The sequence below is a fragment of the Drosophila gunungcola genome (assembly GCF_025200985.1).
Source record: "Drosophila gunungcola strain Sukarami chromosome 2R unlocalized genomic scaffold, Dgunungcola_SK_2 000006F, whole genome shotgun sequence".
Taxonomy (NCBI): domain Eukaryota; kingdom Metazoa; phylum Arthropoda; class Insecta; order Diptera; family Drosophilidae; genus Drosophila; species Drosophila gunungcola.
This window is the reverse complement of record NW_026453168.1, coordinates 1,909,861-1,933,300: the sequence shown is the minus strand read 5'-3', so window position 1 is coordinate 1,933,300 and position 23,440 is coordinate 1,909,861. Positions and strand designations below refer to the sequence as shown.

The 23,440-nt window shown below is 41.1% G+C and overlaps 1 protein-coding gene across 27 annotated transcripts in view; it reads left to right on the top strand.

Moving 5' to 3' along the window:
- Positions 1-21,623, top strand: part of LOC128254852 (heterogeneous nuclear ribonucleoprotein L) — a 102,809-nt gene extending 81,186 nt beyond the window's left edge. For 9 of the 27 annotated variants that reach the window (XM_052984167.1, XM_052984166.1, XM_052984170.1 and 6 more), the window contains 5 exons: positions 10,630-10,985; positions 11,155-11,247; positions 16,957-17,232; positions 17,294-17,498; positions 19,069-21,623. In XM_052984167.1, the coding sequence (XP_052840127.1) occupies positions 10,630-10,985; positions 11,155-11,247; positions 16,957-17,232; positions 17,294-17,498; positions 19,069-19,205 (1,067 nt within the window). In that variant the 3' untranslated portion in view covers positions 19,206-21,623. Of the gene's footprint in view, positions 1-1,551; positions 2,177-2,720; positions 2,769-10,629; positions 10,986-11,154; positions 11,248-16,956; positions 17,233-17,293; positions 17,499-19,068 lie in introns of those variants that run through there. The other 18 variants (XM_052984187.1, XM_052984179.1, XM_052984177.1 and 15 more) reach the window with 5 other exon arrangements.
- The last annotated feature ends 1,817 nt before the right edge of the window (positions 21,624-23,440 follow it).

Below are 23,440 nucleotides of genomic sequence, written 5' to 3'. Positions count from 1 at the left end.
TCTGCCTGAGGAAGTCCTATTGAAGAGCACAGAGACCGACTTTAATTGGCCAAATAGTGGCCTTAATTGAGTCAATCGAAATTAGCCTGAAAGTGGAATGCAATTTCCCAGAATTCTTAAAATGCATAAAAGTGTCTAATTTGTGTGAAAATCAATGTTTCTTATTCATTTTAGCACGAAATTCATTTACCTTAAACTAAATAGTTAAAGGGTCTCTTATGTCGTATGTCTTTAAACAATAAATTTGGTCAATCACCTGAGTACGAAACAACTATAATTTTCATTAAAAAAAATCACATGTTTAAGATTTCAGAAAATATTGCTGGTAGAACCAAGTTTTCTTATTCCATTTTCAGTTGTTCCGAGTTCATTTTGGCATACAATTAAAAGGTTTTTGCACTAGAAGCGTTGCTACCACTTAATGTAACTTTGATGTTTTTCTGGCCACGCACCAAAGAATAAGTTTTACCTGCTGTGGATTTTCAGGCAGCAACGAGTAAATAAAAACTTTTGCGGTTAAAGTTTTTCCGCCTTTGTTTTGGCTGTGCAAATGCTTGCAGCAAGTGTGGCCGCGCCTCCGCCCCTTCATTTTTTACTTCTCCTGTCCCGAAAATGGACTTCTCATTCGTGTGGCATTTTTTGGCACTTGCCACAATGGCCACGTTCCGGTCTCACACTCGCAGACACAGGCGCATTCCGTGGCTCGTGGCACGCCGTTCTGGGAGCCCACTCCTCCGTATCACGGACGGACGGACGGCCAAAGGCGGAAGGGCAAGGGGGGGCGTGGCTGCCACGGCTTTTTGGCAGCGGCAACTTTGCTTTGTCATGTGCCATATTTCTTTCTCGCCCGGCAACTGTGCTGCGGTGACAAAGTATCTTTTGTTTAAGAACTGCAAATGTGGCTCTTTCCTGGGAAACTTGACTCGATTCCATCAACGACTGCTCACATTAGCTCTTGCTGTCTTTTTATATGACATCCTTGATCCTTATATTAGACTTTGAAGAAATATTAAAAAGGTGTATTTATATATTAAAAAGGTATTTTATGAATAAGTAACTGTTTTAGATGAAAAATTGATTAAACAAGCATAAAACGAAAGTTTATAAAGAGTCTGCATTTGCATCTTATAATTCATATATAGGATTTATAAGAAAGGAAATAAGGTACTATAAATTTAGCTTCCTAATTTCATCCACAAAAAATTTCAGCTTAATTCTATCCAGATACGAATCTAGGATTAAGTTCCAAACCAATTTTTTTCGTAGCATACTTTTGTAATTCAAATTAAATAAACACACCAGTGGGGTTTGAACCCCATAAATCAGCTGTTAAAGTTGCCACTTAGTTCTTTTTAGTCACACAAAACAGGGTTTCTGAAAATAACCGATAGTTGATGCGGCAACTCCCATGCGAAAGGGTTGCGACCCTGAGCTGTAACGATTGCGGCTACCCTATCATAACTTTTCGCGCAGCAGGCCCTTGACAGATCAAAATCCTGAAAAAATCTTACTAGTAGGCTTTTGCAATAAGGACTGTCAAAATGCAGGCCCTGCAAGTCATTCGTCTGTGAGACGTCTTACCGTAAAGTACACCTAGGCATACAATACCCACAAATATATATAAAATATAAAAACCAAAAAAAAGATTTTATAAACTCAGACGGAAAAATTTGTGTTGTGTTACCTTAATACAGTGTTAACTTATACCGTTTTCGCTTGTACCGCGTTACATTCCACCGTGCTACCAACAAAACTTTCTGTTGCTGCGTTACCACGTTGCATTGATCCATCAAGTTCTGTGGTTTCAAATTATCCGAATCCGATTCCCCGAAGAGCCGCAGCATGAACAACTTAAATGCCAATGCCAGTGCCTTCCTGTGGCAGCCCCAGCCGCAGCAGCTGCCGCCGCAGACAATGCAGCAGCAGACGGTGCAGCAAGTGCCGCCCGGCCAGATGCTCCATACCGCCGTCGTTTCGCAGCCGCGCAAGTTCGGCGGCAACAAGAGCAACTACAACTACATGCCGGGCCAGGCCGGCGCCATTTTGAGCGGCGGAAATCCAGGGGGCAATCCGATAGGCGGCATGGGTGGTATGGGAGGCATGGGCGGCAACCCCAATGTCTACCGCAAACGCCAGCCGATCAACGCCTATAACCCGAGTAACGGGTTGTACAACGGTAAGCAATGGGGTCGTACGTTGGGTCGACTATAAATTTTTTTCACAAGGGTTTGAGAAAAAAACTAAAATGGCTGCCATTGTGTATAAATTCCGACTGTAAATTATTTAGCTGCGGAAAATTATATAAACCAAAAACCTAATAATTGTCTAAATTTTGTAACATGCTTATTAGTTAACCCTAAGATTTATTCTCGTTCTTTTTTTCTTTAATCCGTTCTTAAAATAAGAAAAGGACAGACATCATGACTAGGCAAAAAAAAAATTACTTATCACCACTGTCAGACTAACAACACTTCGAAAACAGTGTTTAAGAACTGAATTCTACATTTCCCAATACTGAAAATGAACTGATTATTCCTTTTCCCACCTTGTGCAACATTTGTCGCTAAACACTGTCCAACACAGATGAATTATTCAAATTGAATTCTTGTACTACTCACTCACTGTTTGAATTATTAAATACCAAATATATATATATATTGTGCCGCTTTTAAACGCTTGCACAAATCATTAAACGCGATTATTTTCTTTTGTCTTTTCAGGTAAGTCGCTGTTTTCTATACCCGAAAATGTTGTTATGCTTGAGAGCCGTAAGTACATTTAAAACTAGAGCACATTTCAAACACACACGCACACCAAACACAACACCCCCACACTCGCACACAAAGAGCCCAAACAAATACACACACGAACATCAACATTTGCAGATCGAATCAATCAATCGTCCTGGGGCCAAAAGTTGAAGAACGGGAGAGTGCGGGAGTTTTTGTGATGAAATGTAAACGGCGAAATTAATTTCCAATTGAAAAGGGGTCTGGGTAAAAGTTCAATTACAAAATAAAACAATGCATCTGGGCAAAAGTATAAAGATCAAAAGATGCCAGCGCCGAATTTGCATCTCTATGCGAAATTTATTTTCTGCCATTAATCAATTTCGCTTCTGTTCAGTTCCCGTTCCGTTCCGTTCGGATCGGTTTTTATTCCAGTTTCCTGGCCAGCAAAATGCAATTTACATTTTTTGTCTTGCATGAATTTTCAATTGCATTTTCTCGGTGCTTTTCTTCTGTTTATATCGGGCTCCATTAACATTTCTATAACGATGACGTTGCTGGTCGGCCAACGTCGTCCAAGATTTTCACGTTTCTCCTTGGAGGTCGTTTATTTTTTCTATTTTTCGGATTGTTTTGGCCATTTGCATAATTTTCAATGCACGCAATTTTCATTCAAAACGTCGAATGGAGGTAAAACTTATCCATAAAAGCCAAGGAGTGTAATGTTTTTAAATTGAAGATTTCTGCGTTCTGTACTTATGTATGCATATTTTGAGGTGCAAAATATTGCCCCAAGTCAATTATTGTTATGGCTCATTTTCTTAATCGTCCCCGTTCCACCCAAGCCATCAGATGGTGTCATAAAAATGTGAAATTGCCGTTTGAACAACTTTTCGGTGGACACCACCACCACCACCAAAGACCAAGAAGCCGAACAAATTTGCACCATAATTAAAATAAATGCTTTCAATGGCCAATAATTGCCAAATAAATTAATTTTAATTGCAGGCAGCCGACGGCGGTTGTGGGTGGCAAAGCACAGGCTGCTAAAAATATATTTCAAAGTGGCTAAAATAAAAATGTACGCTTTACATTCGCAAGAGTGTGGTGGTTCCATCTCTCCGCCTTTTGGCTCTCCGCGATGTGTTTTTATTTTTAAATGTGCCGTTTTTGAGTCCGTCCAATACGAGCGGTGCCACGCCCACTGTTCGCACCACCACCATCGCTACTCGCAGCAGATGTCGCGTTTTTTTTTTTGCAGGTGGGAAGAAGCCGAAAAACACTTAAAAATACATAAAAATACCAATGGGGGGATGTATGTTCATGCTCAGGGGGAAATGCGTGTGTGTTTGTGTTTGTACCGTGCCGACTGACATGTTTATGGTGGTTGCCTTCTGAAGATTTCCCCAAGATTGTTTTCCATGGGATCAGCGGCCGAGTCACTCGAAGATTTATGTGGGCGTTCATTAAACGCACATCCGTCCCGGCTGCCAATCACTTAGTTAATATGGCAAATTCTGCCACCGAGTATTTGCATATACATTCAAAATGAGACCGGGAAATGTCGCATATTAAGGTTATTTTCCCATAGCCAGGGCTGCCAGGGTTGCCAGGGCCACCACCGGGGGCAAACTTGACTTGTTTGTTTATCTTTACCCTGGCCAACTTCAGCAGCTGTTGTCTCTGTTGCAAAATAATACACATCCATGTGTGTGTAGTGGCTTAATTTGCTGACATTTTTGCCGTGAAGTGGGTGGCATTTTATTTGCCTTTTGGGTTTGATTGCTGTGGCTTACTCTTGCTGATTGACAGCGCATTTCTTGGCTTTTTGTTTGGTTTCTTTTTGTGTTAGCCCAATATTTGCTCGCCTAATGCAGTTTTCCTAGGAACTTTGGCTTAGTAATTGTGTTCTGCGGCAGCTAAAATTAATTAAATTAACTTTTTGTTTGCCCCTATGCCCACCAAGCTATTCTTCCAAATAATTCCACGCACAAACCTTTAACTGACAGGCCGTAAATCTTGTGGTTTCAGCGCCCCTCGGCAAAAAAAGAGACATCTTCCCACAATAAATTCATAGTGAAATCCAATAATTTCGTTGGTAGGCAGGAAAGATCAACAGAAAAAACAACAGGCAGCATCATGTACAACAATAACCGACGACCGCAGCCCGCATGTCCAAAAATATAAATTGTGTCGCTCGCATTTTATGGTAATTCAATAAATTGAAAATGACAAATTGTGTCATGTTGCGGTCACTGGATTGGCAGACCAGAAAGCCCAAAAAAAATTTATATTTTTATGGAAACCGCTTGTGGGAGGAACAATGGGGATAATTAAATCTATGTTGGGCATCAATAAAAGTTGCAAATGGATTTTTAAAGTCGACGGCACAGGACAAAGGCGGTGATGCTTCTGCGCTGCTGCTGCTGCTGCATCAGTCGCCATACCACATCCATCAATCAAAGACGATCAATCAAATTGTTGTCAACATCGGCGCACGCAGCTAACGATGAGTTCGATGTTGCCGCTAGCTGTCGCTAGATGGCGTGTCCAACAAGGACAATGTCGCTGTCGTCGCCTGGCTGAACTTTAGTTCGCACCACCCAGTGTCCTTGCCACCTCAGCACCACCGGCTGCCCCACTAACGAGCGCTAATGGACACCACTCCTGCTGCTGCTTCCTCCGCAAGGAAACTATTGAGCCAAAATTGTGGGAGCATGAGGAGGCGAAGGATATGGAAACTTTGCCACTCCACGCAATATTGCGTCGATTATCTTCAATCAAAAGCCAGTGATTGATGACTGCGACGACTGGCCGGACGGTATAATATGTCCGGAGGAGCTGGAAGTTTAAAATTTCCCCCAGCAGTTGGCAGTCGGCCTTAATGCCGGCCATTCATCAGCGTCCTGCGGTATTATTGAAGGCTTTGTTGTTTGCCATTTTGATTACTTTTGCAATTGATTCATTTGTGAAACGACAGGTTGGTTCCTTTTTATGGGTACATTTTTTGTTATTTGCATTGAAATTATGCCTAGCAATTTCAAAAAGGGGCAGGAATATTGCCACTTAATATGCCTAATGATTTCCCTTAATGTGGCGCTTCGCAGTTTTATGAACCAAAAAGTCCACCATTTTGCTGCCTAATTTATGCAGGACCAGGCTGCTGCTGCTTTTCACTTTTTTTGCTCTCGCTTTTTTCCCCCTAATAATTTGTAATTAATTTAGCATCTGGCCAGGCCAGCTTTAGCTTGATGAAGAACACGGGAAAAAGCGATGGTAGCTTTTTGTCAGACGCTCGCGCATACTTTTGGTATAAATTTCTAAAGCAATTAATTGGACATTTTGCTAATGCGTTTGCCACTTGCAGTTTTTACCCTCTATCCATCTTCCGCTTAGCGAATCGTGCAATTTCCGAAATTACAATATCAAAATTGTCCCCCAAAGTTGCATAGTTGCCTCACTCTTTTTCCTTATTGTTTGTTATATTTTTATGGCACTATCGATTTTCGCTTTGCCCCTCTGATATAAGTACAGAGAAGTGAGGGTAGTAGAAAAACTTTATCAAAGCGCAAACTAAGTTTGGCTACGTTATTCAAAGAGAATTTTTCTTCAGACTAGGATAGTAGTAGTAGTTTTGGTATATAAATATCATAAATATGCAGGGTATATTTACACACGGAGCTCCATTAACTGGGAAAAATGCTTCCAAAACGACGCATGCAACGGGGGTCGACTATCGCTTTTCCACCACCCACAATGTCAATACATCAACCACAACCACAACAAACAACGAGGGTGGCCACAAGAGTTCTAGTGCTACTCAAGCCAGCTTATATCGCTTTGAGAAGCACTCGGCTCTCGAAATGTCACTGAACACTTATTTTTTCTCTTGACCAAACTGCATCGGCCCGAATAGAGTAATTCGAGGAGGGCTAAAAAGTCGAGAGCTTGTGGCCAAGAACTCTCCAGCCGATAAGTGGGCGGATGAGTGGGTGTGGCTGTGGATGTGCGGACACTGATTGCACATGTGTTTGCATGCCATTAAAGCGACAGTCGGTCGATCCCACACTGTTTACAAATGCGATAATTAGGCGCCACCCCATCGTCTGTTGGCCAAAACCAAAAGCAAAGGCCAAACTAAAGGCCAAGCCGTGCCAATTTGCTAAGCACACACACACACACACTCGCCTGTGTGATTATGAATTATATTATAAATCCTCATAAGCAAGGTCCTATCGCTCCAGTGGAACACACAACTTAAATGCCGTTTTGGGCTTCTAATTATGTTGTCCTCGTTCTCGTTCTCTTTCTCGCTTATATTTGCTCACGTCGTCTGTTGTGAAGGAAAATATATAAACAAAGAATAAGGGGAGACAACAGCAATTACATGCGTTTATATTATTAAAATCCGCCGTAAATGTAATTAAGCTCATGAGAGTTAAGCACAAATTTATTTTCACGCTCCAAGGTGGTCGTAAAAAATTCGCAATCCTTTCCCCCCACTTTGGCTCTTGCGTTTGCTTATCGGACTAATTTCTACGAAGGAATGGGGCTTTGCGTAACGCATATAAATTGGCTCATTGCCGGGGGTCGTTGTCTCTGCGCTTCCTGATTTCTTTTTGATAAGCATTGGCATTTCCGCTGGCTTCTATTCAGTTAAAGGCTTTAAGCTGTGCGCTTTGCGATCGGAAAGGACAGGGGGACCAAAGATTTTTGGGAACATTAAAAACCAATCAGGCACATTGTCACATAATCAGCTGGCTGCTCATCGGAGTTTCCGAGCTTACATGTGGCAGCGTTTGCCCGCAATCTCTTCTCTATTATGATTATTTTTTTTATAAGTTCTCTCCACTGGAGTTCATAGCTGCTGCTGATGTTGTTGCTATCATCGTGTCACACACAGGGACAACTCTTTGCCAACATAATAGTTTTGCTTATGAAAACAAATTCAATTTTGAAGCTGCTTATGGAAATGTTTATGCAAGACGTGAGCGCAAACTATGCGCATATCGGGGGCGTTGGGGGAAAATTAATGTCACATGACGGGGCGAGTGAGTGAGCGCGCACGAGTCGGAAAAACAGGGGAGAAAATTCGAGAGGGGATGAGGGTGGCTGATGGGCTATGGGCGATGGGCGGTGGGCGGTCGGGATGGGCGTGGCGCTGTGCATGCAACCAGATAAACGGGACAACAGCAGCAGCGTCATGACTCTTGGCATATTTTACAGTACAGTTTCGCAACTAGCGATGTGCTCATAAGTTGATGCTAACAAATTGAAAATCATTGAACGCTGGGGTGAAGCAGGGATGTGTGTAACTGCAGCTGAAAAATATTGTAGCATACATTTAAGCAAATTGCAATTAAGGTGAACGAGCTTGGGGCTGTGCGGGGATATGATGCACCATGTTGTTTGTTTGCCAGCCATTACCCTGTTCATTGGACCGACTTTCGCTCCCAATCCTCGTTTTCCCAGCGCCTGCTGACAAAGTGTGCCAATACGGCACACAAAGTATGCAACAATTTGCAGCATAAATACTTTGTGGACCACAACAGCCCACCCACACAACTGTGGCCATATACGTACTTTTATTTGTCTAGCTTTCGGTACTACAACCACCCAGCCACCCACATACACTCACATAGAGAGGCTGGGTTTTAATGGATTTCTGGGCAGCCCGTTTTCAGGTTTGGTTGAAGAAATGCGTTCTTTGTTGCAGACCGACCCTCCATTTTGTTTTGTCATGCCACTCCTGCAAGGCCAAGTTAAATTCCTGGTAGAAATACAAAATGTTAAATTTCTAACCACATGTCCTGTCCACTAACAACTTTCATATCCGCACAGCAAAAGTTCCCTAATTGCAAACGAACTAGGTACTTAATCGCGACACACTTGTCGTATACGTAATCCAAACAGCAAATTTTGTGTATGCAAATGACTGCGGTTGCTGCGTCGCTAACGCGCAAACACACTTAACGCTCCGTAAAAACGAAACTAAACTCGAACTTCCGCCTGCCCGACGAACACATAATCTAAAATAATTTGTGCGCGGTGAAAATTTACACCTGCTCAGTTTGCCACCGCTCCTTTTCGACGCCTTGCGTGTGAAACGTTTTCCAGCAATTGCATGCAACAATTCCCCGAATGCTTAAACATTTTAGGCACGCTTCCGACGTCTTCGTCCAGCCAGGGGCGTGAATTTCTTTTCTTGGCCCAATGCCCCCTAAAGCCCCTAGCGCAAACTTGATTTTCGGGGGCAGCAACGGAAGCTGGGGCTGGCAATTTCGCTTGGCTGGCGTCACGCATACGCCCCATGTTGCAGCAAATCAGCAACGGCGGTGAATTTCAATTAAAGCCCAAGCAGCGGGCGCTCCCGCACTTGAGAAAAGAAATAACTATGTTTTGGCTGGCTGGCCAGTTGCTTGAGGCATTGGGTTATTCCGAATTGTTGTTGACTCTGGGCTATATCGAGGGCTTGGGCGAAACCCAAACATTTTCGTTACCCAAACTGCCCGAAGTTGTTCCATTGGCGATGGATTATTTACTTATGGCAAAGTTGGTAAATTGAAACGTGCCTATGTCAAGTTTTCTGGGGGCGGCGAAACGCTTTAAAATTCGCACGTAAATCCAAACGGATTAAGGACTTGTGAAAAATTGCATCAATTTGTGTTGTTTGCATTCGTCGTTCCCCCGCCCTGCCGCGAAAAAACAGCGGACAGGTCCAAACTAACAGCCAACATAAAAATGCCACATTTTTTCCCATACACAAACCTTGTTGTTTTCGCTCCCTCTCCTTATTTTTCGTCCAACTTCTCACCGAGAGTGTGTGTGTGTGTGGATTTTATGCAAATATTTTGTCAGGTAGCCCCAAAGTCCAAAATAAACCAGCCATGACGAGGTCCCTCCGCAATGCGAAGCCACTGCTCGCTATGAATCCGGCTTTGCCAGGACGACGTGGTGCAACTAAATCAAATCAAAACAAAAACAGCTCCGAAATGGCAACTCGGGCAGCCATTTTGGCATAACAAGCGCCATGCAAATTGAGTTCCGTGAGTGTGTGTCTCACTTTTTCCCTCAACTTTGCGAGTGATTAGGTTAAAGTGTTTGGGTTAAACAAGGCCAACAAAAAGTTTGCCGCCTTGGTGGCGTCACTTTTAAAGTTAATTAAATGCCTGCCAGCTTGCAGTTTATCGCAGTTTTGGCTTTAATTACAAGACGTTGGCAGATTTGCGAGGCTGTGGTTGTGGCCAGAAAGCTTTCTTATTGCCTTCGTCCAAGGGCTGGCGTTTATTGTTCGGTTGCTGGAATGGATATAGTACCAATACGAGTGGTTCCATTTTGATGCCACTCTGGTGGGCAACACACAATGCAACCGCCGTAAAGCAAAACACAAAATGGAACCCCAAAGAACACAGCAGCGTAGACCAATTTGGGCTGTATATTCTGCACATTTTTTCCTGCGCCTGCCAAAAATTCAATTAACTTACATGCCAAACCGCAGCCGGCATGAAAGGGACACCATTTCACTTACCGCAGCCAAAAAATGTCAGCACTACGAGAGGGGGCGCTCTCCGCCCCCTTGGAAAATCCGCCCCTGGTCTGTGGGTTGTCTGTGAGCCGGCTCCGTGGTTTCCCCTTTTCGGTTTAGGCTTTAGATTTGGATATTAGGGAAGAAAATCTTCAACTTTTGGAATCTCGGAGCGACCACTTTAATGCCCTTCACCATGCAACAACAATAATTTTGATAGCTTTAAGTTTTCAGTTTTAATCCAATTGGCACAACTAAACAAATATTTTCCGTTTATCTTTTGTTTCGTTTCATTTATAATTTGCTACCCCCGCTTATTGTTGTTGCATGCAATTGAATAACCAAATGTACAAAACCGTGCACAAAAACATGCAGTACCGACACTGCCGACACCACAACAACAACATGTACCGACACATCAACACCACCACCACCACCAACAACAACATCAAGCACCACCACAACAACAACAACAACAACAACACCACCATCACCAACACCATCAACTAGTTGCCCCAGCTCAATCGCACAATCTTTGTCAATTTAAAGAGCCACCGCTATTGGGACCCGGCGCCGCCTTCCCGCCATTCGGAGCCCCAGAATATCACCCCACCACGCCCGAGAATTGGAAGGGCGCCGCCATCCATCCCACTGGCCTCATGAAGGAGCCCGCCGGAGTTGTGCCCGGACGCAATGCTCCGGTGGCCTTCACACCGCAAGGACAGGCTCAGGTGAGTATTGTGGGAGAGATCCAGAGGCAGTGTACAAATACCCAATTTTTGTTTGTCCACAATTTCTGATCAAGACTCTCTGTTACCCCCGTGATCTGAGCCAGGACAGTATTTTAATTAACTCTTGTTGTCCTCCACTTCTTACTCCTCCTCGCTGCATCATCTTCAGGGCGCCGTCATGATGGTCTACGGCCTGGACCACGACACTTCCAACACGGATAAGCTCTTCAATTTGGTTTGCCTGTACGGCAATGTGGCACGGGTAAGTTAAAACATTTATGTTGCCCTTTAATTGTAAGACAGAAGATAGCCATTCTGATTTAATTTGTTGGAATCGGGGCTGATTTAATTATATTGTTGGGCTGCCAATTGGGAGTGTCTCTGAATTTACGAAATTTACGGAAGTTTACAAAACCGAATATTTTGAAATAAAAGAAATATCATAAAGAATGGGTGTAAAGGCTATATATTTTTACAAATGCTATAAAAGATTGTATATTGGAAAAGGGCAAAATTACTTAGTTACTCAATAAAACTGGCAAACCAACGAAAGGAAAAGTATTGCACAAAATATTTGAATCGTTGAATCAAAAATCTAGTTCTTTGATATTTGGCTTGTTAATTTAACCACCTTACAGAGTAAAATATAATCAATGTTTTGTCAACTGCAATTATAACTGATATTTCTGGTAAAGTTATTAAAAATGTAGCAGGAAACGGTTTTTTTATAATTTGTTCTTACAAGGCTAACAGGAACCATTAATATTTTTTGGGTATTTCTGGTCGATAAATCATCCCGACCTTTTTTTGAAAATATGGGAGAAACGGTCCCCAGTTGTCCTCTTGGTTTTTAAGTAAACTAAAGTTAAGACACACTCAAATGTTCTGTTTAACACCCCACTTGAGGGAACACACGCCTTTCCCTATCATCTGGCCAACCCTTTGCTTATGACCTTTTAGATTGTAAAAGAAAGCGAAAAAGGAAATATCCTCAACATGCACTTAGCCAGAAAGCTGACAAAAAAGAAAAGAAGGGAAAATACGCATTTCATTGCCGCCGCTTTGCTTGGTCGTCAGCACTTTGCGGTTAAATATCGGCCGATGGAAAAAAAAGGTGTTTTTGAGTGTGGAAGCCAACCGCAAGACCACTTTGTGTCTGTGTGCCATTTGTAAATGTGCAAATAAAACGAAAGGCAATAAAAGGACGAGGCCGGGACAGTGCAAAGACCAGTAGAACCGCCAGCCATATTGTAGGCCAGTGAGCAGTTGGATCGGCTAAACACATTTAGATAAAGCGTTTTAGATTAATATCCCCGCCATGTGTGGGGTTTTCTGGTTATTCTATGGATGTGGGAAAGGCAGCCGCCTCGGGACAGCAATCAGTGCAGCGTCATCAGCTTTATATGTGGGGGCGTGGGCGTGGCGGGTGGGTCCCACCCAATCCAAACCCCAAACCCTTACTTCCTTTTCCACCACCTCCAACTCCAGCAATGGTAAAACGATTGGCAAGTCGCTTGTAAATCAAAACACGATGACGACCAAAAAAGAATCCATTAAAAAGCTTTGCCGAATGGCAATTCGGAATGTGCTCATTGTTAGTCGCTTGGCGAAAACGGAAAGCCCGCCGGGGGAGCATTTAGTGCAGCCACAGAAAAACGCCTTAGCTATCTGAACCAACCACTCACCCGCCGAACAATGAGTTTGTGGGGAGCGCCGCACCAACATCAAAGTCAAATGCTAAAAACTTATTTGCCGTGTGCCACAGCTTTCACTTTATTGCTACTATGATTCCGCCCACTTTTTCCAATGCGAGTGTGTGTCCTTTGACAATTGCGCTCGCCAAGGACAACGCGGTGGGCGGTTCCCCTTCGCTCCCCGACATGTTGTGTTTAGTTTATGTCAGTGATAAAGCGAGTCAAGGCGACTGAAGGAGACCACACGAACCACTTTCACCGCACACTGAAGTAGCTGGGAGCCAAAGGTTATTCAACGTTTCAAAGGAGTTATATCGTTAAAGAATTTCAGTGTGTCGTATACTAAACGAATGGCAACTCATACAATCACTTACATGCGTGGTCTTTAACCCTACTTTAAAACTGAAACATAAACGAAAGCCATGAATATATGACCTTAATTGGTTTAACTTAATTTTTCAAATAACTATTAAATCTTTTAACAAATTTTATAGTCTACCGGGAGTTTAGATTGATGGAATTGGAACAAAAATCTATTTCACTTTATATAATTTCAGAATTCTGACTTAAAGAATTTCCTAAGGGATTAACTCACTAATGTAAATGGTTTTAAATCACATTACTTCCAAGTTTCTTTCTTTTTAGTTTTTTTGGCATTCACCAACTGCCCTCCATTAGCTAATAATTTAACTGACCTTTGCTTTACTCCATTCCAACAAATATACCCACAATTTCTAGAAGGACTCTCATTTGGCCATTACTTTAGTTGGGAGGGCACGATTATTCAAGGCGCGGCGCCATTTAGTTCAGTTTCTTTCTCTGACACTTGCACTCGCTCGAGGAAAGAGAAGTTGGGTGGCTGGCCGGCCATAGGGCCAAATTTATTGCGAACTTCCTGTCCGAGACGGAAACTACTCATTAGCCATTAAAAATGATTATGCGCAAACATTATTCACTGGGCGGCTGAGCCGCAAATATACATTTCTTCATTCTGGCCACCCACCCACACGCTTTTTTAGCCCAACTCTCGGTTTCAGCCCGAGTTTTCCACCCATCGCAAAGCGTTCGGTTCGCTGCGCCTGTCGCTATGCAACTGAGTTCACAAGAGTGAAAAGCCAGGGCTGTTGCCTCATTATAAAGTCGATGTTTATGTGTGTTGTGGTGGGTGGGTGTGGGTGTGTGGAGTGCTCTGTTTGGATGTATCTGCGAGTTTATGGGCCGACATGTTTGGATTGCGAATGAGAAATTGATGGCTACTCAATCAAAGTGCCGTTGCATGAGTGTATCCATCGTCAGCCTCTTTTTGTGACCGGCCCACACCATGTGTTGGTGCTAATGGGATTCCCATGGGACGTACCGTTCGGGATCTTGTCTTCCCTAAATTATGGATAAACGAAACCCGGATGCCCTTACCCTCTGGATTCCAGAAACGGAAATACACCGTATTAGATTTCAATAAGTCTGCTCTAATAGGGTTTGGCATAAACATTTCGCTGGAAGGAATTTGATTAACCTGCCGAAAATATGTTTGCTGAAATTTCCAGCTATCGATATTGATTGGGGCAAAGCTGTCAAATATGTCCAAAGGAGGAACCCAGGGGAATACGCTCGAATTGTGTTTGCATTTTGCGATTTGTAATTTCCACTTTTCCTCCCCCTTTTCCCCCTCAAAAGAAAATATTGCCAAGCACAGTTTCCTTCCGCCCCAACGAAGCAATCTGGTTAATTATTTCTGGGTCCGGGCGATGAAGTCATCAACAAATTGATTTTCAGGTTAAATGGCATGACAAAAATAAGGACAGGAGAGCAACGACTCGAGGGACTCTGAACGACAGGCTGCTGACAGCAGGGCAAAGGTTTTTCGGAAAAGTCAAATGGCGAGTGTGTCTTTAAAGGCCAACAAAATACACGCACTCAATTAAATACGCATTAAAAAAACATTTGGATACAATGTGGGATGGGATGGGCAGGGAAAATCGAAGGGATGGTTGGATGGGTGGGTGATGGGGGCATAGGTCAGCCATTGTTGCTGCTGCTGCTTTTAAGCTGCGCGTGAGCAATTAAATCAAATGGCAGAGCAGACACCATGCCACATTGCACAACAAAGCGATCTCGGGCGAGAGGGGGTCGCATTTTAATTAACGCAGTGGCGCACTAGGGGGTCATGGGGTGGAAAATGGCAAGGGAAAATTTAAGGGGGAGTGGAGTACAGCACAGCTCATTAGACACGCACCGAATGTTTGCCGCTGCTGCGGCTGCGACTGCGGCTGTTGACCAGCACTGACCATCCAGCCATGAAGCGCTCTTTGATTTGGCCAGAGAATCCTGCTGGCGCGGTTCTATTTCTGTGTGTGTGAGAGTGGTATCCTTATGTTTGCATGTTTGTAATTTCATTATCGTTTTGTTTCTGGGCATTCATGGCAGCAGCACAGCAGCAGGGGCTATCTGGCCGCTTTCTGCTTGACTGATTTATGGTCTATATTTATTTTTATACATTGTTTTATTTTTATGATTCCGTTTCGTGTCTCGCATTGGGTTTCGGTTTCGTATTCGCATTCGATAAGCCTCATTTAGTTTTTATTTACTTTTGGCCAGACCCACTCGATCCCATTCTTTTATTCGTACTCCATTCAGGCGTATTCGTTTTGATTGCGTCCCACTTTAGACACACTCCATGAGCTTTGCCACGGAATGCCATGCACCATACGTAGTTTGAATGCGGATGTGTCAGGGGGTTTGGTTTAATTATAAGCAAATTGTTTGCCCCATTTACACACAGACCGCCATTCCCCGTCCGCCGTCCGCCGTTGCCTTTGTTTATTTTGAAATGTTTGCAGTTCATTATAATATAATTGGGTATGTGCGAAGGACATACATATATGGGTGATATTTAATAATTGAATAATTTATTTAATGAGCTTATAATTTGTGCAGCATGCTCGGGAAAAAAAGAGTATCGATTTCTGCGCCCTGAGCAGGACTTCTTGCTGGTTTTCTGGCTGTGCAGCTGGCCTCCGGCTGCAATTAACTTGGCCAAGTGCCTGCAGTCATAATTAAATTCGGTCGACCCCAACTGCAGTCGCCGCAAACCGAGCGGAAAATAAATCAAGATAGAAAAAACTAAATGCCAAGCTCACTTCTCGGTGCGTGCAAAGAGAAAAAAAACCCGACATCAATACGCCAAATTAAGGCATTTGAAAAACAAAATTGTAGCGGCGTCCAATTTGGACAGGTGCTCTCGGTCCGCTTCTCTATTTTTCGCTGGCCAACCGAGTCAATTGCGAAAACTCGTTTCAGCTTTTGGCCAAAATACAGGCCCCCGCTCCACTGAGTTCAATGCCTGGCAGCGGCCAGCAAATTGATTTGCCAATGCAGCCAGCCAGTCAACCAGCCAACCAGCCAAGCGAGTGAATGAACGAAGGAATTATCCAAGCTGAGCCGCCAGCATTTCCATTGATTTTCACTTTCTCCCGGCTCTGGGCTCGTTTTGTAATTGTTGCTTGGGAAATTATAATGCAACAAATCGGTTTTTAGTGAGGTGTAAAGGGGGAAAACAAATTTTTTAAAGATTTTTGTACCAATAAATAGTAGCCCCTTTATGAAGACAGACTATAAAAAAGAGAAACCGCCTTTATTAAATGTAAAAAAAACTCTTCCAATCCAATTAAAGTCAGCTGCAAGTTTTTCGCCTTTTCAGCATTATCAATTTCCTATACTCATAATAATACAAGCCAGTGTCAAATGACATTCCGAATATTTGTCAAGTGAAAATCACAAGCAAGGATAATATTTTCAGCTATTTTTGGCTATTGGGCACGTACACGACTGACTTTGATGACCCAATAAGGAAGGGCTCGGCTATAACCATTGTGGGAGTGGCTGGGCGTGTACTCATATGACGGCAATACACACAATGAATGGAGAATTAAGGACGCCATTCTGTTATATAATTGCGTTTGAAGAAAATTTTAAATTGAATTCAATGATAATGTAGAACTCTGCTACGTTTCTCGCCTGGCAGATTGGGTTAAGAGCGAGAGATGACAGCGACAAGAGAATTCAATCAACCTGGGGGCACCCTTGGGCAGGGAAACATAGTGGAAGTCGGGGTAGAAGAGGCCATAGTGTGGGCCAGCTGGGGCATATAATTAATTACACCGGGGTGGACGTTGCAGGTGACCAGCACTGATTGAATGGCGTCGCTATCGTCACTTTTGGGGAATAACAATTATGGTTAAAATATTAAAAATAAAATATGACTTTTCTTCCCGTTCCAGATCAAGTTCTTGAAGACCAAAGAGGGCACCGCCATGGTGCAAATGGGCGACTCGGTGGCCGTTGAGCGTTGCGTACAGCACTTGAACAACATTCCCGTTGGCACTGGCGGCAAAATACAGATCGCATTCTCCAAACAGAATTTCCTATCCGAGGTGATCAACCCGTTCTTGCTGCCCGATCATACACCCAGCTTCAAGGAGTACACTGGCTCCAAGAACAATCGTTTCCTATCGCCGGCCCAGGCCAGCAAGAATCGCATTCAACCACCGAGCAAGGTGGGCTTTCCACATGTTTTCTTTTGAAATGTGTTATTTAAATAAATTCCCTTCTCCTTAGATTTTGCACTTTTTCAACACACCGCCCGGCTTGACCGAGGACCAGCTGATTGGAATCTTCAACATCAAGGATGTGCCCGCCACATCGGTGCGCCTGTTCCCTTTGAAGACCGAGCGCTCGTCATCGGGACTGATCGAGTTCCCCAACATTTCGCAGGCTGTGCTGGCCATCATGAAGTGCAACCATCTGCCTATTGAGGGTAAAGGTGAGATAGTGTTGTGTTTAAGTGTTATTCAAAAGAAAGTCAAATCTATATGTGGCCATCCTCCCGAAAATCAAAACCGAAACCGAAAATTTACACAAAATTCTCACTCTCTCTCTGTCCCTGTCTCTGTCTTTGTCCCTCATCAAAAACCTTAAGAACACGCCCCAATAAGTAGGCAACTTTGTTTTCCGACCCCACTTCGTTCCACTAAAAAAAATCCCAGCTGAACGAGAGTCTAAAGTTTGGCAGCTATTTTGCATGGCCTTTCGACTTGTGCTGTTGTGCAGCAGCAGCAGCAGCAGCCGCACATCAAAAATTACACCCGCCATCCACCGAAAACCATCATCCTCACCCACACCCACACCCACCCACACCCTGAAAAGCTACCACTTGCCGACTGTCCCCCAATGCAAACTTCAACCTTTCATGTTTCTTTGGCTGTTTTCTTTTTGTGGGGTGGTGGTGGTGTAACAAAAACTTTCCAGTTATGTTGCCAGCGATGAAAATTTTAATTTGGTAATTAAGATAAACAATTTCAGTTTGCAGTTATTCATAAATGGGTCGCCCTTTCGGCGCTTGCAGCGCTTCGCCAACAATTAGTCTCGGGACTCGCGGCTCGGTTACAAATGGCTTGACGACCGATATAAACTTTTCGCATAAATATTTCACCAGCAGAAGTTCCCCCTAAAATAAATTACTATTCCGCAAATTCTAGGGTTTTATTAGCATGTTTACATGGCCAATATTCATTTGACATCTAGAACATTTAGCAATGCATTTATTCAGAAAGGTTGGCAGAGAAATAGTTCACTTTTTCTTGACTTTGACACACCTTAAAAAGGGCTTACAGCTGCTTGCTGTCATTGCTTGCTACGCTACGCCATGTGGGGGAGAAAATCGACTAGGAATGTGGCCAACAGAACTGTTCAATGCTCATGCATAAATTGTCGATATCCTCGATTTGATTATATGTCGTTGGCGCATTTGAGATGCTGCTCGGAGGGCTGCTCGAGTGCATGGTAAATAGTAATTAAAAGTGTAAAGAAGGCAAACACAATCGCACGAACACATGGCCATGCATTCCTGGGCAAATGGAAATGCAAATGCAAATGCAAGTGCATGCTGATTGCAAACACGCCAGTGCGTACTTTTAGGCGGCAGAATTATGCTGATGGCAAACAAATGGCTCTTTTCACCCTCCATCAGTTATACATATACCACGTATACCACATTGCTGTTTTGCTATTTGAGTGATTTCGATTGCTCCGTGTAAAATCATTCAGCCAACGGGCTTCAATTGCATTGCATTGGTGTAGGCAAACGGCTTCAATACGTTTTCAACCCATTCATCCCCAATAAACCACCCCCACCCCTCCAATACCTTCGCACAATCAAAGATTGCGCTTGCAAAATCAATAAAACTAAATTCAAGAATATACAACACTTATACACTATACTACACCATAACTTAATGAATATGTGTGACTATAACATTTGTTTTCGTCAAGAAACGACACCACCTTATACATGTTTTATGCGTGCTCTCTCCTCCCTCTCTTCTCGACTTTAGGCACCAAGTTCCCATTCATCATGAAGCTGTGCTTTTCCTCGTCCAAGAGCATGAATGGGGCCTGGAACAATGCGACCAGCGAGGGCATGATCGAGAAGGAGAACGAGGTCGATACCAAGGTGGACATCTACAATTGAGATTTGATTACGATTGTGTAAGCAAGCAAACAACAACCGGCTTAACTAGAACACAATACAAAACTATACTGAAGGAGGGGAATTGGTCGTAGACAACAGGCAAAAGACAACAACAACAACAGCAGCAGTAGCAGACAGCAGCAGCAGGCAGCAGCAACTGCCTCTGCAACGGCTACAGCTTCAACTTCAACTTCAATTTCAACTTCAACAACAGATAGACAAACTTGATGATGGCTTACACATTCGATATGACATGCTGACGGAGAATGCTGCGGCAACAACTGAAGAATTTCAAATAAATTGATTGCTAAATCAACTTATAAAAAAAACCAACTACAATTAATTCAATTAAGCGCAAACGCATGTAACTTTTCTACGAGCCATTTGCATAGATTTACTGAATTCACCATATATCAATTCAGCTAATTAATATGACAGCCTATGTACGATATGGCCTCGTTTAAAAGCCACACCGAATGAACACTTGATGCACATTACATTACATTACATGCGTTTGCGTGGCAACAACAAAAACATGCAAAATAATATAAAAAAATTTGAATTGTTATTATTGTTACAATGAAGCATTAGGACTTTCTCACACAACTGCAAGAAAACGGAAAAAACTTCAACCAATTGTAAACTATGTAATGTTTAATTGATAAAAAAAACGACAAACTAAACCAAAAATAAATAATTGTAACTCAAAACGAAACCATGTTAAAATAACTATAGAAATTCCCTGCCCCCGCTCCGCTCTTCCCCCTCAAGCGCACGTACCTCCTTTCTCTATGACCTTTGACCTTCACCGCCACTACCCCACCCCTCCTTATTCCCACATCCCACGGCAGACTTCTGTATAGTTAATGTAATATGATTTGAATTTGGATACGAATATATTAATGCAACAAAAAGAAACATTTCTTTGGACAATATTTCGACAAGTATTCGGGCGTGAGAAAAAGTCTTAACAAAAAATATTTATTGAACGGATAATATTTGTGTAAATTAAAACCAAAAATTTAGCAATTTTAAATGAAATTTATTAATTTTAGTTATGCAAAAATGTAAAGCTCTGCAAACTGCTGCACCGACCACTGCAGCATGTATGGCAGTTGATTTTAAATTTCTTACTTTAACGAATACAAAAACAAAAAGGAAAGAAATAAAAACTTGCACAAGCCAATGTTTTTACTATTAACAAAACAAGAAAAAGACAAGATGGTAAACATAATTTTTGTGCTTAATTTACAAAGTTAAAAAAGGCATAAATTTATATGTATGAGGTGTATTTGTATTTACATTAAAATTAATTTTAATTTACACTAAATGTAAAAAGCAAAATAACTAAAACAAAACAAAACAAAAGAATAAAAAAACAACACAAGCTAAGGGAAAAAAAAGATTAAAACTACAAGAAAATTTAGTTAAGTGCTAATCTAAAAAAGAGCATCTAGCATAGTTAAGAAGCAGCATCGTTCAGACATGCAGACAGCAAAACATACAACAAAACAACATATTTTTGAGGCGTTTTAAAATTAGAAGACAGAGCCAAACATTTCAGAACTCCAAGTAAAGTTAGCCAAGCAAAGCTACTACTAAAGATGGGTGAGGACGTATTGCAAATGCGAGTAAAAGTCGACGAAAACAAAAGAATTAACAATATCAGCAATAAAGCAACAGCAACAACACCATATCAAAGGCGTATGTTAGATAACCTATAATATAAACAAAATAAACAAGAGATGCGAAATAATAATGTAATACATACGATATAATCTATGGGTTCACTTGAGTTGTATAATTTTACTTTTAAGCCCTGCTGGTCGGCAGTTTGAGACCCACAGAGAACCGTGCTCATAACTGCCTTTCTACAGGGCGGTGTTCTATACTACATTTGTTTTTAATGCAAATCAACGAATACATATTGCTAGGGCCGCTAAAAGAATTTTCTTCACACTTTTCGTAGTTCATCGCTTGACAGCATTGTTAAGCTTTCATGTAGACCATTTCATTCATATAACTATCAATTAACTATGTGCAATTTGGGCTTTAAACGAGACTTCGTTTGTTCTATTTTATTTATTGCAATTTTCTCATTTCGATAACTAGTTCGTGTAATTATTTCAAGTGTCTTTACAGTCTTAGTTATTATGTAAATTGTTTTTTAATCCTTAATTGTAAAATATTTTTCTAAAAATTAAGTATTATTGTACTTAATTTAAATAATTAACATGATTTAACGAAAAACGGGAATTAATTATAAAGAAGCAAACAATCTCGTTAATAATTAATTAATAAAAATTACTTTTTAAGAAAATAAAGCAACAACGATCTTGAAGCTCCTAATTTGATCATAATCAGATCAATAAACAAACTACTATAATACAATAATACATAATATAAAATAAATAAAAACTTGGTAGCTATTTAATTTACGAATATACAAAGTGTAATCTGGAATTTTTATTGTTAATAGTTTTATTTGACATTTAACACAATTTGTTTTGTGTTTATTTTTCTTATCTTTAATTTTGTATGAGTAAAAATAGAGACAAATAAATATATTTATATATTTAGCTGATGAAATCTTTTGGTACTTGCCTCAAAGGAAGCATGGCAACGTCAGTTGAATATATAAAATCATAAATATATTTATGCGTGTATTTATATGATTTGTTTTATTTAATATTTAAATTTTGTTGTTATTTTTTAAAGCGTATTTTTTAAGCCCAGAGTTTGTAACATGCGCGCTCATATTTTGATATAAATATATATGTAAAAGTATCTGGCAATTGCATTTTTATTTTGATCACCCTCACATCATTGTCAGGTTTTTGTATATTCTAATAGGAATTGAAACATGACAAATAATTTGCTTTTGAAACTATAGAAAACTCGCAAGCATTTAAAGCAAAGTATAGTTAAAAAGCATCCTATAACGCACATCCTTTTCTTTTTGTTTATGGGCATGAGAACAGCGACTAATGAAAAGTAAACCTAAACTAAATTATATGCCAAATAATCTCTAGTGTTATCCTGAATTTTGAACATATCAAAATTTTGAAGCATTCAAATTTAAGGGCCTAAGTTTTGTAATAATACAATTTAGGCATTATCAATGTAAAAAAAGAAAATACAATGACCCGGAGCACTTTTCAATAAGCAGCAAAACTGCGAACAGACATAATCCTTACAATCCTTTACGAAAACGCCAATAAGAATTGTATGTAAGCAAATAGAGCAAACAAAAAGAAAAACAAAAAGAAAAAAAACCCAAGAATAGATTTAAGCTATAATTTGTAATAAGTAATTACTTTAAAGTATTATTTAAAAACACAATTTTTAAAAATTTGATAACTAGGAAAATTTTTTTATGTTTATTTGCGCTTATGTTCCCAAACGAAATTTAGCAAGAAAATAATCTTCTAGTAGCAATTATTTAAATATAATTTAAACGCATTCGAAATTAAATAAAAGAAAATTAGTCAAATTTCGTTAAACAATTTTGTTGAATTGAAACAAGATCATTTAAAGGTTGTCAACGACAAGAACTTGTTATGAAGGCCTTCCCAAATCGCTGGCTTTTGCTAATTGCATGTAATTTTATGTAGCAATTTCTGTATTATGAGTTCATTTAAATTACGTTTGCAATTGCCTCGTAGTTTTCAACTCCAAAAAATGCTCATGGGGTACAAGGTAGGTGCTGTTTATAAGTAACAACTCACAATTTTCCTGAACTTGTCCACCCAATCAAACATTGGTTCGTTCGGAATGTCATTGTTGCAATGGCAGGTCCACATTTTTCGTGTATTTTCAAACAATTCGTCTTAGTTCGTTAGACAATTTGCCTAATGACACCAACTACACAAATGGACCAGTTTGTTCAATACTGAATTGACAACCACCAAGAATCAAAACAAAATGAAATTATTAAAATTTGTGAAACCGTCCAATTATGAAACAGCAACAACAGCAACACTGACACCACACACGAGTTGAAAACTGGGTACATTATTACTTTAAAGAGGGAGAAACAGTAGAGCATTGCTCGAGTTTCTGAAGTGTCTTTCACTGAGCTTTATAATGCAAACATTTTTGGAGCCAGGGTTTTTTGGCGACACCAGCAAAAATTTCCGTCTTCGGTTTTGCGCTTTTCGACTATTTTACTATTTTTCTTCCGTGCCGCTTGAACACGCTTACCAGTTACGAGCTGCATTCAATTTGCTAAACGT